General features: G+C 35.9%; 1 protein-coding gene across 6 annotated transcripts in view; it reads right to left on the reverse strand.

Annotated features, from left to right (window-relative positions):
- The window catches only part of trc (Serine/threonine-protein kinase tricornered), a 154,301-nt gene that overhangs the window by 56,381 nt on the left and 78,971 nt on the right, over positions 1–18,949 (reverse strand). The window contains exons 1-2 of one of the 6 annotated variants that reach the window (XM_068375485.1): positions 12,120–12,195; positions 11,377–11,904 (exon numbers count right to left, since the gene is read on the reverse strand). The exons of 3 other annotated variants lie outside the window; for them this stretch is intronic. In XM_068375485.1, coding sequence (XP_068231586.1) covers positions 11,377–11,749 — 373 coding nt within the window. In that variant the 5' untranslated portion in view covers positions 11,750–11,904; positions 12,120–12,195. Of the gene's footprint in view, positions 1–11,376; positions 11,905–12,119; positions 12,196–18,949 lie in introns of those variants that run through there. 2 more of the 6 variants (XM_068375484.1, XM_068375489.1) reach the window with 2 other exon arrangements.

Below are 18,949 nucleotides of genomic sequence, written 5' to 3' on the forward strand. Positions count from 1 at the left end.
CTTCCAGAGCATATAACTAATAACGGAACTCTTACAGGATTCAAAATATATTTTCCTAAAACCTATGCAGGAAGTAAAGTTGAACCCGACTTATGACTGTTCTAAATATGATTTTCTACGCAAAGACAAGAAACTATTTTGACTTTTAATCATGTTTATATCCTTTACTCGTGATACTAGGTAGCTGACGGTTGCTTAAACAAATCACAAACAAAGCTTTTATGGAAAAAAAAAAAACCCATTGAAGGTCAAAGTCCTTTACGTTAAAGTCAGCAGTCCTTTAAGCCGAGACCTTGAAAAATAATTTTATGGCTGAGAAAGCAAACAAGACGTGTGTTTATCTTAAAGGAGAAATAACACCCTAGAGATTAAAGCAATGTGGTGATACCAGGCGAGAGTCGAGATGATGAAAACGGGTCAATGAAAGGGCGTGAATTCCAGGAGACATGAGTGAGTAAGCCTTCCGAAGGGCAATGGAAAATCCCGTACTTTGACCATCCTTTGAGGGGAATCCCAATCCTCTTCATTTTTTGTCCTGAGCACATTACGGCAAAACAAGATAGCTGAGATCACTTTTTACTTCAGGGAGTATAAAAGCCTTTGAAGAAACCTCCTCGGGTTGCTGAGTTGTCACATCCAAAATGCAAGTCTAGAAGGGAGTCTTTGAGTCTTACTATTCCGAGCATCTATTCTCTCTTTCTCTTTTCGTCCTTGGGTGTTTCACAGCTCACTTTGCATTCATGAACTGGAATATCAGCTTTTTCTTTATTATCTACGTTCTTACTCATTGAGTAATGACTCAGAGAGAGAGAGAGAGAGAGAGAGAGAGAGAGAGAGAGAGAGAGAGAGAGAGAGAGATTCTTTAAATGAATTTTTAAAATCTCGTTAGATATCATAATTTGTATGAGTAAATGTTAAAATTTCGTTGAATACCAAAAAAAAAATTTTAAACAAACCAAAAAATTAATTAAAACAATCGGGAGACGAAATCAAGTGTCAGCGCTCTCTGAAACACTTCAGACATTCTTAGCCGAGTTTGAATTCAATTGCTTTATCGCCATAACTATCTAAGGAAGTCGAGGTCTTTCTTGCACTATCCACAAAGAAACAGTTAAGCGACTGACGCCCTCACTTAAAATCAGAAACAGAAACTTGAACCAACGGTCGATTCCACGGCTTCGATACGGTTTCTACCAGCATGACTAATTCAGATTTTCCGAAAGGATTATTCCTTGTCGAAACACCAATAATTATGGATCAAAAAGTTTTAGCATTAATGTCCCTCAATGTATCACTATCTCACCCATTAAAAATCTGTAAATTTTCAAGTTACAGCATCATCAACACTTTTGTTTTGGAATCAACTTAATCATCATGCAATGACAACATCGAAAGGAATAGCACGAGGGCTGTTGGAGAATTAGAGGAAGAAAACCAGACCTAAATTCAATATTTGAACATACTATCCAAACAAGGCCGACATTTGGCGGAGAGAGAGAGAGAGAGAGAGAGAGAGAGAGAGAGAGAGAGAGAGAGAGAGAGCTCAATGATTAAGTACAAAGAATAACCTTTATCACAATTAAGTCACCACGCAGTATCTAGTCATCCAAAACGTTATCGATAAAATATATATTAAAATGGACTGGACAAACCTTAGGAGATGAAGTGTCTTTTTAGCATAATATTGTGGGAGACCATCTGGGAAAATTCTCTCTCTCTCTCTCTCTCTCTCTCTCTCTCTCTCTCTCTCCATGGTGGTGCATTTCATTGTAATCGGGTTACCGATGCTCCTACCTGGCAGAGATTCCACTACTCTCGGACCTTTCCTAAAACACAGCTACTACGTCACAAATAATGCATCATTGCACTTTTCCCCAAAGTCGTATGTACGTTAAGTATACATACAGGTGCTTATTTGTAATGTATGTGTATTATGTGTATACCGTATATAAGTTATATTCATACGTAGATGTCAGAGTATGTATATATAATGTAATATCTACAATATCTGGGCAGATAGTACTACATTGGATCCCTCTCTGGTTACGGATCATTTTGTCTTTGCCTACACATACTCCGAATAGTCTGGCCTATTCTTTACACATTGTTCCTCTGTCCTCACATACCTGACAACACTGGGAATACCAAACATTTTTCTTTGCATAAGGGGTTAACTACTGCAATGTCATTGTTCAGTGGCTACTTTCCTCTTGGCAAGGGTAAAAGACTCTTTAGCTATGGTAAGCAGCTCTTCTAGGAGAGGGACACTTCAAAATCAAACCATTGCTCTCTAGTCTTGATAGTGCCAAAGCCTTTCACTGTCTTGGATTAGGGTTCTCTTGCTTGAGGGTACACTTGGGCACGCTGTTCTTATTTCTCTTTTCCTCTTGTTTGTTTTGAAGTTTTTATAGTTTATATATATAAGATTTAATTTAATGTTGTTACTGTTCTTAAAATACTTTTTGATTAATTATTACTTCTCTTGTAGCTTATCTATTTCCTCATTTCCTTACCTCACTGGCCTATTTTTCCCTGTTGGAGCCCTTGGGGCTTGGGCTTGTAGCATTTTTCTTGTCCAACTAGTGTTATAGCTTGGCTTTTAATAATAATAAATTACGGTTTTAGAAAGAGCGCTCATAAGACTTTACAACCTAACCCTCCTGCATTCATTTACTGGTACTTATCAAAATCAACTAATACATACACTTCAATTTTCGATATCCGACCATTGTTTCCCTGTAAATCCTCTATAGCAAACCAAAAAGTCTCATTTCTTACTTTGGGAAAGTAAAACCTTACAAAGATCAAGTTATGAACACTTTGCAGTAAAAAAAAAAAAAAAAAAAAACTGGTAATTGCACATTTTCACCCATTCCACCAGAAAGGCCAACGGTGGTGCTATTAAACCCAGACCAGAAGAGCCACAATATAACACTGTGCTTCTTCAAACCCTTACTAATGACAGCCCTCACATTACGGTAATAACCTTAAGACACCAGGTTACCCTTCGGAGAGAGAGAGAGAGAGAGAGAGAGAGAGAGAGAGAGAGAGAGAGAGAGAGAGTTGCAACTTGCAATACCACGTACTGTGAAGACAACGTGAGTGGTCTTTAGTACAGAAAAAAAAAACCGCAGATAGGAGTAGGGTCACCAGCCAAGTCGGGGGGCTTTCTTAGAATGGGAAGATTACAACGGAACTCAGAACAAGGAATTATACTTGCGAGGGCGGGTACGAAGAACGCACGCACGCACGCACTGCACGTGTTTTGGAACAAGAAAGAGAGAAAGAAAGAAAGAAAAAAAAGAACGGGGATGTTACCTCTTTCACCTATTGTTAGTCAACTAATAAGAACCCTTGGAAACCGGTTTGCCGACCTACTAACCTCAATGCCAAGGCCGGAAGCAACGTCAACATCATTCAAAGCACACAATCTCTCTCTCTCTCTCTCTCTCTCTCTCTCTCTCTCTCTCTCAGTAAGACACTGCAGGGATTACATCATCGATCAATGGCTGAGAGAGAGAGAGAGAGAGAGAGAGAGAGCAACCTTAGGTCAGGAGACAAAAAGAGCGAAAAAGGACGGGTTTAATAGCCAGTGGCATAATGGAAAACCCTCTGTTACTTTTAGATCTATAAATTATTGTTGCCTAATAGTTGTGTGGGAAGTGAAAATATTTCGAAACTATGATGGAAGGGAGTAGCTTGCTCTATCAGTGTTATATTACGAACAAGGCATTTCATATACATAATTCATTAGTCTACTCTAAATATTTCAATGTGTTACCAATTAAATACCCATACAGATTAATTATGCTATTTGGAAATCGACGAGTAAATTAACCAGTAAGTAAACGTTCACAAATCAGCCAAATGAAACGGAAAGCGAAGAGCAATACAGTTAAAATCCATTATTTAAAATAACTATCAACACACGAATATACGAATTGAATAAACATACAAAAGCATAAAGGCATAAAGGCAATATGCAGCATAATTCCTGTGACCGACAAAGATGGCGTCATTTGTACTAAAATGGATTTCCTTTGGAAAAAAAAAGGACATCAAAACAGAGCTCTCTCTCCCACCGAGGGAGAAAGCGTGTTCCAGTGACGTATTTCCATCTTTCACTCATTTCCTATTATGACGATGAATATTCTATTGTTACGTATATCACGTGAAGAAACCACTGTCATCAATGCGGTTATTTCCTCTCTCACACAAAGACCTAACATTGGCGGATGTTTCACAAGAGAAAGGTATATGCAGAAAGCAAAAGACCCTTGAACGTGATTTGTTTTTAGTTTGTCATGGATCTTTCATTTTTTTTATTTCATTGCTGACAGTAATTGCCATCTTTAATAACAGAAGAATACAAGAATTATTTCCAAAATTGTAAAACAATTTATTTTGTTTCCAATATTCAATTACATCTAAGTCGACATTATTCTCAACGAGCCAAATCAACCTAGCAAAAGGGAACTGTAATTTACAGAGAAGAGTAAAGACTAAAAAATAACAATAAAAAAGGACACTGGAGGTAAAACCTAACAAAGTACAGATCTACAGTATTAGCTTGGGTTATCTTTTCCACTATGGATTTTGGATAATATTCTCCAACTTCCATCACAAACATGGCCGACGAGAGAGAGAGAGAGAGAGAGAGAGAGAGAGAGAGAAGAGAAATTTAGTAATAAATTGCACGACAGTCCATCATTGTCAATATCAAAAAATTTAAGTTCTTACAATATAAAATTTTTCTTATATTACTGAAGCATCACACGTAAAACTGGATGGGTGAAGGCTCCTCAAACCTAAGTGGTTAGACGAAATTTGAATAAATCTATCAAATCTTACAAGTTTCAATAAGAGGGACTAAGGAGGCTTCGACCCCCTAATCTAAGCCTACTTTATTTCCATCAAACGTGATATCGATGCCATTCTATGCGATGCTCTTAGCTGTTACTATGGGAGACTCGTGTCTGGTTGCTGTTACTCCCATTACTTTAGTAGTCGTTTATTAATGAGAGATTATGTTGTATAACTATAAAACGTCAACTTAACTACGGTGTTATCTGTTAATGTTGTTGTTAAAGGATGATCTACAACAAACAGAAACGATCGATGAAAATGTCGTCCATTAAGAAGCAATAAAAAGCAACGGTACTTCTTGCCAGCCATTAACCTTCCAAGGGAACATTAGTCTTTAATGACAGCCTGAGAACTTAAGACGAAACTTCTGATGGGGTTAAGAAAATCTCTCTCTCTCTCTCTCTCTCTCTCTCTCTCTCTCTCTCTCTCTCCCCATTTCGTGACAGAAGAGTTCAATGAAACATAATGAAGGACTATTACAGCTGGAGGATAGAGGAAGAGTAGATATATCGTAGATTGGAGAGTGATTATTGGAAGAGTAGAATTCTACCTACAGCTACTTCGTTACCGTCATCATCATCATCTCTCAAATAAATAATTTAGAATAAATTAAATTGAAGTTAGCATTATTTTAATTACTCCAATTTCAAAACTGTTTGAGTTGGAAGCTATGAAATAAAAAAAATTCAAGTATTTTTTGACGACACTGCGATACAGCAACCACCAAATAAAGCATGATAACTACAATCTCTCACACACACTCTCTCTCTCTCTCTCTCTCTCTCTCTCTCTCTCTCTCTCATGAGAACTGCAGGGATCTTGCCAGCATTAGATAAGGTAAGTTTACCTCAAAAGGTGGTTTTTGTTCAGGTTCTCTCTCCCAACAAGAAACAAGACCGTTATCATCGTGAGAACAGATAAATGTTAAGACAAAAAAGGAACCCGGCATTCACTTAAGGAAACAATGAAATCTGTTGTAGTAGTGTACTTATTGCATATGATTTGAAGTACTTCGGTCGAGTAAAGCGATACTCGTATGATAAAAGGTTTCTAAGAATATACAGATAGTCGGTTAGAGAGATTTTTCTTATATAAGGGCTTATAGTTTTTATTGATGCATGGAAAAGTAAATATTTCGTTTATATAAAATATGCAGAAAATTATAGTTAAAAGACTATCGGCATCTTCAGAATATTAGTAGAAAATTTAAACATCGCCGACACTACTTCAAAAAGGCTAGTCTAGTACACGGTAGTCCATGTTGAAACTTCTTCCAAATCATATTACGTTTAGCGAAACATTCAAAGGGGGATAATGGTTTACATGGAAATATACTATATAAGTTGGAATACCGCCACCATCTTAAAAAAAAAAAAAAAAAAAAAAAAATACGACCGAAATCAGTTGTCTCAAACAAGAATTTTTTTTTTTCTGCGATGCACTATCTTTTCACGTGTTCTCATCGCTCCACTCAGTTACCTCACATTACTTGTAAAAGTCTGATATCCGTTCGAACAAAAGAAGCTACTCGATAGCAAACTAACAGTAATTTTAACTGTCTAAGGCACCAACTATTTAAGGCAGTTAACCAGCCTCTAGTTGCTATATTATGGTAAAAAAATCTTTAGCAGTGAAAGACTGCTTTCCGAAGGTCTGAGTCTTAGTTATGAAGGTCATGAAAACAGATTAACTAGAGAATTAGATAATCATGTAGATAATATACACGCTCAGTTCAGGAAACTGAAGTGTAGCAAAGTGAGACTCGAAAAAACCAAGTGTTGAAGGCTTCCAGATAAAACTTAATATACATAAAAACTACAACATTTAGAAATGTACATCGCTAGACGCAATTTTCGCCTTAATGCAAATTTCATCAGAATGAGCTAAAAAAAAATAAAATTAAATAAACGATGGTCAAATTGTTCAGTGTTAAAACATATCATGGAATAAAGAAAAATTAAGCAATGAATAAGGCAAGCGTTTATTATCAAAGTTTATGGGACGAATGGATATAAATCCCTTCACTACTCAGTGTGAAATTAAAACATTTCGGCTTGATTGCTTCTTAAAAAAGCTGATCTTCGGTTTCATTCATTACAAGCATATCATTAGACTCAAAAGTGCCTGGGGAATGACTCGCCACCTGTAAATTGGGTTTCGAAGGGACTACAAATGGCCAAAACCTTGCTCTTACAGAGATGCTGAAGATTATATTACTCAAGATGACTACAATTTTGCACCAAGATCACTTGTACACAGAAAGGCTGTGATTCGAATAGTGCAAAGGATAGAAATACGCTTGGCATAATCATCTTTGGCAACCCCACTAATTAATTAATAGAGTACTTTTAGAGGCAGACGAAAAATAAACGAATTAAATACTTGTTCCTTACAATACCGATTAAAAAAAGCAATTAACAGCTATCAAACAGGAGGCGGCCAGTGGTTCAGCTGGAAGGCAGCTGTTACCTTATGAATGTTCACCCTGTTTAAGCCATATTATTATTAATACTTCTACTAGCTATGCTACAAGACTAGAGAATATGGATTTATTTAAGAGTGTCCTCCTCCTAGAAGAGCCACCATAGCTAAAGACTTTTACCCTTACCAAAAGGAAAGTAGCCACTAAAAAATTAGTGCAGTGGTTAACCCTTTGAGCGAAGATTTGTTTAGTAATCTCTTGTATGAAAACAGAAGAGAATTGAAAAGAATAAGCCAGACTATTCGGTTATGTGTAGGCACAGAAAAATGAGCAGTAACGAGAGAGAGAGAGAGAGAGAGAGAGAGAGAGCGCCAATTCAATACTGTCTAGCCAGTCAAAGGATCCAATAACTCCACGGCGGTAGTATTTCAACGGTTGGCTGGTGACCTGACCAACCTACTATTTATAAAATAAAGAAAGGGAAGCCGTAAGACTAAACAGAAAAGAAGGATAACATGCTAGGATTTTTTAAAGCTATTATGGTGTCGGAGAAGTGTTAACGGAGATAATGTTTCTTTAAAAGTTTTAAGGCCACTCATGAATGGCCGAGGCAAGGAACAGTGACATTGCCTTAGCAAGAAGGATAATGCCCTAGAGAACGACTTGCCTGGCTGATTATGACTTAGCAGATAGACTTATAGCCCCCCCTCCCCCACCAACCATAGCTGACAAGGATGGTAAGGTTGCAGACACTAATGGCACTAACGAGTCTGAGCAGGACTAACCCCTGACAGGCAAACACCCAGCAGAGACGTTACGACCAGGCTACAACAACCCTATATGACTGAAGCAAAGGGTGTTTAATTTTGTAGGAGAAAGGGTGACTTGGGTAAGGCTCAGTTCACAAGCACTTGCCATATCACTTGTTCTATCTATTGTTCAATTTTCTTTTTTTATATTTTTCCATACATTTTTAGCTATAAACTTAAATATGTGGGATGGTTAGTAGGCTTTCACAATTGCATATTAGGGGCTTCAAAAAACCAAGCAATATATTTTTCAAGTGATATTAGCATTCGCACCCAAGTAGCGCCAAAACTATGTACAGTAATGCCTCAGTAAAAAGCAAAGAAAATTCTTATGGAAAGTACATGTTCGGTGTAACATGGCGTCTACCTATTTTGCTCTACTGCTACTGCACAGTGATAGTAACAGGGATGTAATCATAAAAAAAAAGAAAAAGAAAAAAATTAGCATCCAACCCAATTACTTTTAATCTTTCTTACAGTCTAGCTCTAAACAAAGTAAATGGATCTGACCCTAACGGTAATCGATGGAATCTTACTATCAGTCTTTTGAAGAGGGTATTGTGAATAGATAAAATACTCTGAAAAGGAGAATGACAAGAAATACCTCGGCTTCTACGAAATCAAACACTGTCAAGATGAAACATCTCTTTTGCAATAATACACGCTTGAGAGAGAGAGAGAGAGAGAGAGAGAGAGAGAGAGAGAAATATGCAACATTAATACAAACCAAAACAGTTTCCAATCACTTTACTCTTCTTCACAAATGGATGGTTTTCTCAAGATGAACCACATACATTAAAACTTTAAATTAATCGGGAGAGAAAATCGAATTGAAAATACAATGAAAAACTTTAAAACAGTTGAAGGTATACATTTATCTTGTCTTAAAACAAACATTGCGACATTAGGGCCATCTCCTCACACAGTTTGTCATACCAGAAAGAAAACAAAAAAGCCCTTTAAAAATGTAATAAAATATCAATGTACTATATAAAGACAAAACAAGAACACTAAACTTCAGGTCAAAATGATAGGACTGCCGTAAAATCCATACTTATAAAAAAATATGGGTAAAAGAGGCATTAAAAAAGTAGGAGCCCTCAATGATTAAATCTATTAAACTGAATCAAGGCCATTACAGAACTAAGAAACCTACTTAATTATATACTCTGATTAATTATAACGTTACTGTTGTAAGTTTTATAAGGTGGCGAACCCCACAATATCAACGGAATTGGGAACATTCCAGATAAAGCATAACATAATTCACGGCAAATCCCAACATGTTCGTTTTATTATACAACTACAACCTGATTTCATAATCCCTTCTCCATACTAAATATCGGGATTCTTTCTTATATTTAATTGGTTCAGCTTTTCATGACCCATGGGGACATCGTTCATACATAAAAGACAAGTGCAACGGTGTTAGTGATCTTAATTCCAAAAACAAAGGTAATACAAGACATGAAAATACAATCAGCATGATAACTACAATCTCTACTAAAAAACCAATAAATCATGAATAATGTATATTTTTCTATACGAGTATGCATCTTTATTACGGTAATCAATATGTATAAAATATTCAAAGTATTGAATAGACTTTTCTCAGAAAATCAAGAGCTTAAGATGCAACATGATTACCGTACTTAAATATCAAAATATCTTTATATTGTACGTAAAAAAATATATTACGTTGAAAAACTTTTAACAACTACATAAAAATGAGAATCAATTACACACAATGAATGATTTAAAGTTTTCAGGCATCCTGACATCTAAGGTCATTGACGCCGAGAATCAATTACACACAAATGCCAATAGAGAGGGATTCTTACAAAGAGCACCATCAAATTAATGATTGCCAAATCATAGCATATAATCCTATCCTTTAGCAGGTCAAGCTTCCAAGGATCGGGGCATGTAATGATCCTCTAACAAGTCCCTTTGGGGATTCTTCTCCTTTTCAAGGTTTCATTACGAGGAGAGAACCATCCTTGGTGGAAACCTACCTTTTATGGGCCATATAGGAAAGATACCACGTCTCGCTTCCTAATTATGATAATATATATTCCTCTGTACATTATATATATATATATATATATATATATATTGATATACTTTACTGGAAAGGTTGATTTCCATTTAATCTAAAAAGGTTATGGTGAGGAAAGATTATAAATTTAATTTTAGTTAAGCTTTCCACGCACCAACCTACAACCTTTTTAGATTAACTAGAAATCAACATATCCATTCATATATCAACTATCTTGCCCATTCTTCATCTCCTTTTGCAACAAGAAGAGGGCCAATGTGAAATGGTTAATTTGATTTTTCTAGTTTCGTTTATGACCCTTTGAGAAAAAACTAAATGTAAGATTAAAGTTAGAAGAAACATACAATATATATTCATATATGTGTAAATATATACATATATATATATATATATATACACGTATATATAAAGCCTATATATACATATATATATATATATATATATGCATCTATTTACACAAATATAAACATGTATACTGTACAGAAGTATTTTGCAGTTAATATTTCATAGATCTATTTTAACATTGTTATTAATCTTAAAGACATTTTGTATTCTTTATTCAATACTTCTCATTTAGTTTATCTATTTCCTTTCCTCACTAAGCTATTTTTCCCTGTGGGTGCCCTTGTGTTATAGCATCATACATTTGCAACTAGAGTTTTAATTTAGCTATTAATAATAATAATAATAATAAACAGATATACATACATATGCATTTATACATTATGTATATGTATATATAAACTTTATATACACATTTCAAAATATAATTTAATGCACTAAATAAAATATTTAATAAAAATACCATCAACCAATACCAAAAACAAAAGTTTCATATATAGGTTAGTATTAACATTTGCAAAAGTGGAAAAAATACAGGTACATAAAGCAGATATTCTGAATACCATGTAAAATAAAATATATAAAGGCAAAAGTATGCAGTATATTCGCGTATCGGAAAACCTACTAAAGTAAATTAGATAAAAAAAAAATATCGACCAAAATTTAAAGATACACTTTTGCCTTAATTAACTCACCATAATACGTTAATCTAGTAGTCTTAGAAAAAAAAATGTCCGTAAGATATTAGCAGAATTTTTTTTTTCCTACCTTTATTAAATTGTCAATGTTCAAGAACTATAGAATTATCCATGGGCAATCAAAGTAAAACTTAAATAACTTCCTTAAATGAAAGAGAAACTAAAGAGACAAGACCTCACCTGGTTGTGTCGCATGATGGTGGTGATGGTGTACGGGGACGTTATTGTTTTCGTGTGACAGACCGAAAAAATGCTGCCAAAAGTCCATGACTGGGAAAGGCATGCACCACCCCTGGGCATAAGAGCACACACTAAAACTATTATTATTGCTCTCCGCTACTTTTCCCACTTCTCCACCTTCTCCCCCTCCTCCTCCTCTGTCAGCCGTTAGAAACCCCTTTCTCTTAAGGTTAAGGATTCCTCTTCCTGATCCTCCACTGCGGGCGTCTTCGCCTTCACCTTTTTTGGTGTATCCCGACGTTTGCTTTTTGTTCCTTGGCCACCTCTCTTGCAGGATATGCACAGGGGCTGCACGCCTTTCAGCCTCCCGCATCAGTCAGGCTAAAATGAATTTGGTTTTCTCATTCCACGAGATAAAAAGTCACTAGTATTCAAGAGTTTCAGTACCATGAAAAATATCAGTGGTCAACTTCACAAACATACAGTATACACTTGCATACGTATCACATTAATAAAAGCGTTCTTTTCCTAAATGGATAAAAAAATCATGATATTAATGATCACTGAACCGACCACACACACAAAAATAAAATACAAAAAAATAAATGCGGCATTATCCTTATTGATAAGACACCCGACCACTTGTGCGATCCACGTTCCAAAATGCAATGGAGCAAGAGGAAGATATCTTAGACCTTCCCCGTTACTCAATCTATCGTAACACGTCAGCCTCTGAGCCTCACCACCCAACTGCTTGCCACTGACGCTCAACTGCAACTACAGCTAAGCCTCAAGCCCGGATAGCGCATGCTGCATCGTCGATGCACTATTTCCGCCCACTGAGAATGTCCGGCTCCTTGTGCTTTTTATTAATGAATCTTATGTTTAAAAGGAAATGCATATTCACTTTCCTCTAGGTCGGGATTGCCCGACAAGAAAAAAGTATTTATGTCAAACAAAGTTTACATCTTACTTAAATGTAATTCAGCGGAAGTTCCTTTTCCTAGAATGATTGATAAAGAGATCTGCAAGATTAAAAAAAAAAACATGACAAAGAAGACAGGATGCATCCAAAATTAATGAGTCGACTAAAACCAGTGTTCACAAGTATTAAAATGTAATTCCCATATATGTCCGATATGGAATGAGCGAATATCAAAATGATTAAAACCCACTAATAGATTCCTTGGTTAGAAGTACAAAACTATGCACTTGTTCGATAATATTTATGTATATGTACTTTTGACATGAACCAGTAGCATAGTTTACCATGGCCTTTCTAACTCTATTTAATTCAAGATACTTGAAACAAAAGGAATATGACACTTGAACAATATAAATGTTCTTTGTATTGATTATTCAAATCTTCTAAAACATCAGAGAGAGAGAGAGAGAGAGAGAGAGAGAGAGAGAGAGAGAGATTAAATTTTATTAAATATTGCATCGTGCCAAATTTCAGCTAATCTATCCGTCCATCGCTATGTATACAATCTTGTTTGACATCACAGTTTCGTCGACACTATAAACTCGTTTCCGAGATTAAGTAGTACAGACTTTTCAGTACAGACTTTTCAGAGATCGAAAAACTGCAAATCACACTAGTTTCTTAAATATTCTGCTTCGTCACACCCACAGAAAAAAAAAATGCGTAAAGCTCATCAAATGACGAGGCAACGATAAATACTAAAGCCTATTATCACTCAAGAGATAAAATGGAGCTAAATTTAGGCTGTGCGTAAGAGATTGTGCGCATTGGCGTGCATAAGCATCACACTGTGGTCCTAATAAGGTGTTGGATGCCTTACAAGGAGATGACTACAAACGACAAGAATGGGAATGAATTCAACAGCTATAACAAGAGCGTTTTCACCACTGTGATTCAATAAACTAGTTATGGCTGGCTCCACGGTTCAAAATTGTGACAACCCATCTTATATAATTTAACGTTCGTAACTGGTGGGTCAATCATTGGAGAGCAACTTCACTCTTGAAAATAGATTAGATTCTTTTACTAAAAACAGAGAGAGAGAGAGAGAGAGAGAGAGAGAGAGAGAGAGAGAGAGAGTTATATAATAATGATCAGCGGGCGGTACCGTAGTCTAATACAAAAAATTCTCGAAATTGAATGTTTTCTTAAAACTAATACCAGAGCAGTTCCTTTTCCCTTTCTCTTGAGCGATGAGTCAAAAGGATATTCCTCTCGAAATACACGGAAAGGGCACCATGCCAAGGTCTGATAACGGGTAATGAAGGGCAGGAAAGAGGATGGCGGCCTTACAAGCCCAGTAATACAGTATTACCATCACACCACACGTAAGGAGGATGATTTCAGAAGTGTGGGGGTAAAAACGCGTATGTTCTTTCTAAAATTTAAATGACTATGAAAAAGGAGAATGGTTATAGAGCCCAAAGGAAAAGCAAACAATGTAATATTTTCATCAACTGACATTTCCAACGTAAATTATTTTTCCAAACAGGAATATCAAACTTTAGCCTCCTAGCTATTCTTTATTTTTCTATGAAAGCCTAGGTATTTTTTTAAAGTTTCTCTACTGCAACCCCTATCTCTAAAAATAAGTGTTTATCCCCATTGTCTTGACAGTCTTGATCTTCAAGAACTTTTCCTCCTTTAGAGGACAAAATTTCTACTAGCAATTAACTATTAATCGTCCCCATGCAGCTTAGCCATGAATACTAGCATTTTATGGCCAGAACTTCAAAACTTAATTCCAATCTATTTGCCAATGAACATGTCCCCAATGAGAACTACATCCATTGAAACATGGATTCTAGCTTTTGGAGTAAAGACAGATTCAAGAGAAAAGTGCCTCATTTCAAATCCATGACCACTTTTTTCTTTTTACATTCTTATTAATAGAAAAGATATTGACGAAAACTAAGCACAGAACAGAAATCGATGAAGACTCCTGTATAACGGCACCCCATATAGAAATGGGTTAAAGCCAAGAACAAGAAGTAGAATGAATGGATAAACAAGTTAGCAAAGGACCAGACTATTACAATGATGACAACAGGAAGGGAGTTGAAGACTATAAACCCTAAATTGGAGCCATGGAATGTGGATCTTGAATACTTAAGAGAGAAAATGGATGAATCTTCTAATACGGCATTATGGGTAATTTACACAGAGCACGTATAAAAAATAAGGGATGATAGCGATAAATGCAACAAGCGAAATATGCTTAAATACCAATTCATAACGAAGATATAAATAAATAAAATCAAAACAAGGTGATAAAAACTGATTTTTTTCAGTCCTTCACTATGAACACAAATTTCTTTATGCCGAATCAGATGTTGATCCAATTAATTTGACAGAGCACAAAGTTTATAAAAAAGAGCCTTTAAATTACAACACTTGAGTATATGAAAAAATAGATCTAAAGGAACATCAAGTTATACGATAATTTATTGGGTAGATTAATAAAAGGCACCTTTTAAAATCATATAAAAATCATGTCCACATACAGTAGATACTTCTAGAATTTTTGTATAAACCATCACTGATATCTACATCATCAAAGGATGTATTGTAATATTCCTCAAAGACTGTGGTGTAATCGGTAATATTTTTCAAAACTATATAATTTCCAACAACTTATCAAAAGATCACTATTTCAATGCTGTAAATACAGCATGCAGCTCTGCGGTGAAGACTTGAGACCTATATTACAGAAATTAACACAAACAAGGAAATGAGTTAAGGAAATAACAAATTCAAGGACACCATCAGACTTTGAGACATTAGTGAAGTATCTAATGTTCACACACACACACTGATAAATGAGCATTAATACCTTTGACAGCCCTAATCAAATTTAAATTTCTTACGAGTAGTTAAATACTATTAAATGCATTGGGGTATAATACAAAACAAAGATATGAAGAGTACTTAAAAGCCATATCAATGGTCCACATAACTTGAAGCAAATGCCTGCCTCTGCTTTAAAATACCCATGGAACCAAGGGCGATCTTTAAAAAAAAAGTCAGGGAAAATAACTGCAAATAATTGGTCAACGTCATCAATTCTAAAGGAGTTTGGTTGTCAACCTTATTTGTTTTCCAGTTATAATCAAGTCTTAATCTTTTGCTTCCATTGCAGAAACACTTTGGCTTTAAGAAATTTGTTTTCCCGTCTACGTTTGCAATTTAACAAGTAATAATATTAATTATAATAATAAACAATTGCCAGTATCCATAAACACCCTCCAAATATAACAAGATCAGGAGCTTCCCGTTCCTATCATTATTCCAACATTATACAATTCTATAAGGGAGGGTTTATGTAAAAGCTTTGCGTCCCTTGACAGCATTTGCAAACTAATATTTATATGATCTCGGTAACTGCATGGAACCAGAACAATAAATGGTCTTTGAAAGAACAAAAACAGGAGGGCTACCTAAATTGGCTTTCGAATGCCCCTTTGTATGAATTCTTCATACAAAGGGAAAAATAATCCAGTGCTGAAAAGGATGTAGTCTTCTTAAAGCTTCGCATTACATAAATACTCCATCAATAGGGAACGGAAGCCATCCTTCAATCATTACTATTAGTGGAGCAATGAAAGATGAGTAAGTTATCAACAAATGTGTAAACCAAATACACAGAAATAACCTTTGCAACGGCGCTGGTTGCCAATACATGAACTAATGAAATTTCACGATGGGAATTACTCGATTATTACAAATCCTTATTGCACGTTCAAACGTTGCATTTATTCCCATCCCGGATTATATAAAAATATAGAACTTAAATGCCAGCAGTAACGTTTTACATAAAAAACAGAGAGAGAGAGAGAGAGAGAGAGAGAGAGAGAGAGAGATTTCAACCATAAGTATTCGAAGTGGTAAGCCTGACTTAAAAAAATATAGGCCGTAAATACATCCTTCCCCTCCAAAATTAAGGCAGATCAAACAGCAACAGAAAAACGCTATTTTCCACGAGTCATGTGATTTAAATGGCCACTTCCCCTTTCTTGTCACAGTACATCTACCAAGTAGTCACACTCACCCCTATCCCATAGACCAGTCCCAGATCCGACCGACTTGTAAATCACAACTTCCTGTTTACGCCGCAACAAAGAAAAGTGGTTCCAGTATTTTTTTTTCCCCGGGAGGAGGTTGCAACCATGCTCCTTACAGGCGGATATATAGCGGATGACATTGGAGGAAATGATATAAAAATCTTGATAAGAAAAATTAAATGAAGTTACGTGGAGAGAGAGAGAGAGAGAGAGAGAGAGAGAGAGAGAGACCTTTACACCATTTCCAATTTCCCAGTGGGGCTAGTGCCAACAGAAAGAGATTCATAAACAATACGAGCACGTAACCCCTTTCCTAAAGAATAAGGAACATAGCGTAGTCTTGGCACATACTGCGCTACAAAAATGCCATACCTTATACCGGTAAAGCTACGAATGGAGACCTTTTAGAGAACTAAAATGAAACTCCTGTACTCTGACGGGAGAGAGAGAGAGAGAGAGAGAGAGAGAGAGAGAGTGTGTGAGAGAGGTTTTACTTATTTCATGTGAATTGCACTATTCAAGTTTAGAAACTACCTTACTCTGCTTTATGAACATCGTTTGGCACAATTGAGGGAATAATTAAAAGGCTTCCTTTAAATTACTATTCAGAATAATCAGAAACAAGAGTATGCAACCACCAGTGATTCCAAATACGAGACATGAGGCACCGTCCTCAATTCTGATTGTCTTGCATTTTCTTTGTTAAATATTATTCTAGAAGTTCTATTCCTACTGAAATACAAACTGTGGAATGATTTTCAAATTATATAGTTTACAGTGAAGCTTAAAAAATATTTTCTTTTTTGTCTAGATGATTCCTGTAACCATAGTTCTTATTTTACCCGATACTAATCTTATTTTGTCTTCTAAAGTTTATCAACATTGCTTCTTTTTCCTTACTGGACTATTTTCTAATGTAGGGACTTTTGAACTTTTAGCATCTTATTACTTTTCCAATTACGGTTGTCGATTGGCTTGCAATAACAACATATTTGATAAACAAAAATCTGAAAATAGGCAATCCGTACAAAGCAGACATAATACGTATCAGGTGGATGAGTTACAAGATCCAATTCATCACAAAACACTAGCCCATTGAATCAAAATTTCGGTATTTAAATAAAAAAGAGAAAGTAAAAGGCAAACTGAAGAGAAATCTTAGAGGAAACTGTAATAAAAGATGGACATAGAACTTCAGCCCACTACAGGAATGAGTTAATATGGAGAATCTAGAATAAGTATCTAACAAGGATGATCTGATTGGCTTATTGATAGGATAATTAGTGTAGACCAGTAGACCAGCGTCATATTAACTGAAGATATTAATGGACAGCGATGATAAGAGAGATTGAAAGATACAAGGAAAGTAAAAGATAGATGAATATACCTATCAGAGAGAGAGAGAGAGAGAGAGAGAGAGAGAGAGAGAGAGGAGAGAGAGAGAGAGGGGGGGGGGAGGACTGGTACACAATCGAAGACTTCCTTTGGCCCAAGTCATGTCGTGTACAGTACTAAATCATCACCATAATGTCTTACTGGACCAATACCTCTCGGACAAAGAGCAGGATTCCTTGCCGGCCCGACTTCCCCTCCCTTTTACAACTGAATAAACACAACTACGAAATAATGGACAAAGTGGAAGAGCGAGAACTTATGACCATTGAAAAGTGTCAAATTAAAAGTTCAACTCCATTGATTTGTGAAACCTTTATCTCAAAACCTTCGTCAGCAACATGAGTGATACATCCGCTGTGAAAGATGAACTACAACTGGTTGAAATTTGCATCATGGAAATGGCCGAGGATTCAGTCTCCCTTGAAGTAACAAAGAGAGGGGTCAAGGTCAAGAAGAACCAAGTAAGTTTGAGGAATTTTTTTTCACGTAAAAAAAACCCCCAAGAACAAAGTACAGAAAAAAATACATTGTATATACAGTATATACTGTACTGTGTGTGTATGCTTGTGCGCAAGGTGATTAAACAGTAATGCCGAAAAAGAATGTTCTTACTCCCAGTAGTCTGATGCTGTCTGATAAATATCTACCATTGAAGCCATTTTCAACCTCGACACTAAGGAATTTATAACCTTTATGGGATCACTTCAGATCCCAGATTCTCGATACAAAGATTCAACAAAGCTCTGATAGCTCCAGGGGCAGCTGACAACAATTGGTTTATGGTTTCAATATTAGTGTAGGTAAGAATATACATGTATCCCTTTTTTAGCAGCTGCTGGATCAGACCCCTGATAAAGCTACCAAGTCTGCAGGTATCAAAACTAACATTGAAATACTTTTGTTCCAGAAAAAGGTCAGTTATACACGGTCCAATTCTACTTAAGTTAATAGGTCAACATTTTATTACGAAATGCAAAAAAACACTCTAAAGAGCCAAATTTCATATGCGACTACCAGGAAATTAATAGAGTGCAATATTCTGTTCAAGGAAACGAAAACAGTAAACAAGTCAAAACTGAACCAGGCTTACTGAAACCAGTCAACACTGCTGAAACGGGAAGGAAACGTAAAT

This window comes from Palaemon carinicauda, chromosome 6, assembly GCF_036898095.1.
Source record: "Palaemon carinicauda isolate YSFRI2023 chromosome 6, ASM3689809v2, whole genome shotgun sequence".
In the NCBI taxonomy this organism is placed as follows: Eukaryota; Metazoa; Arthropoda; class Malacostraca; order Decapoda; family Palaemonidae; genus Palaemon; species Palaemon carinicauda.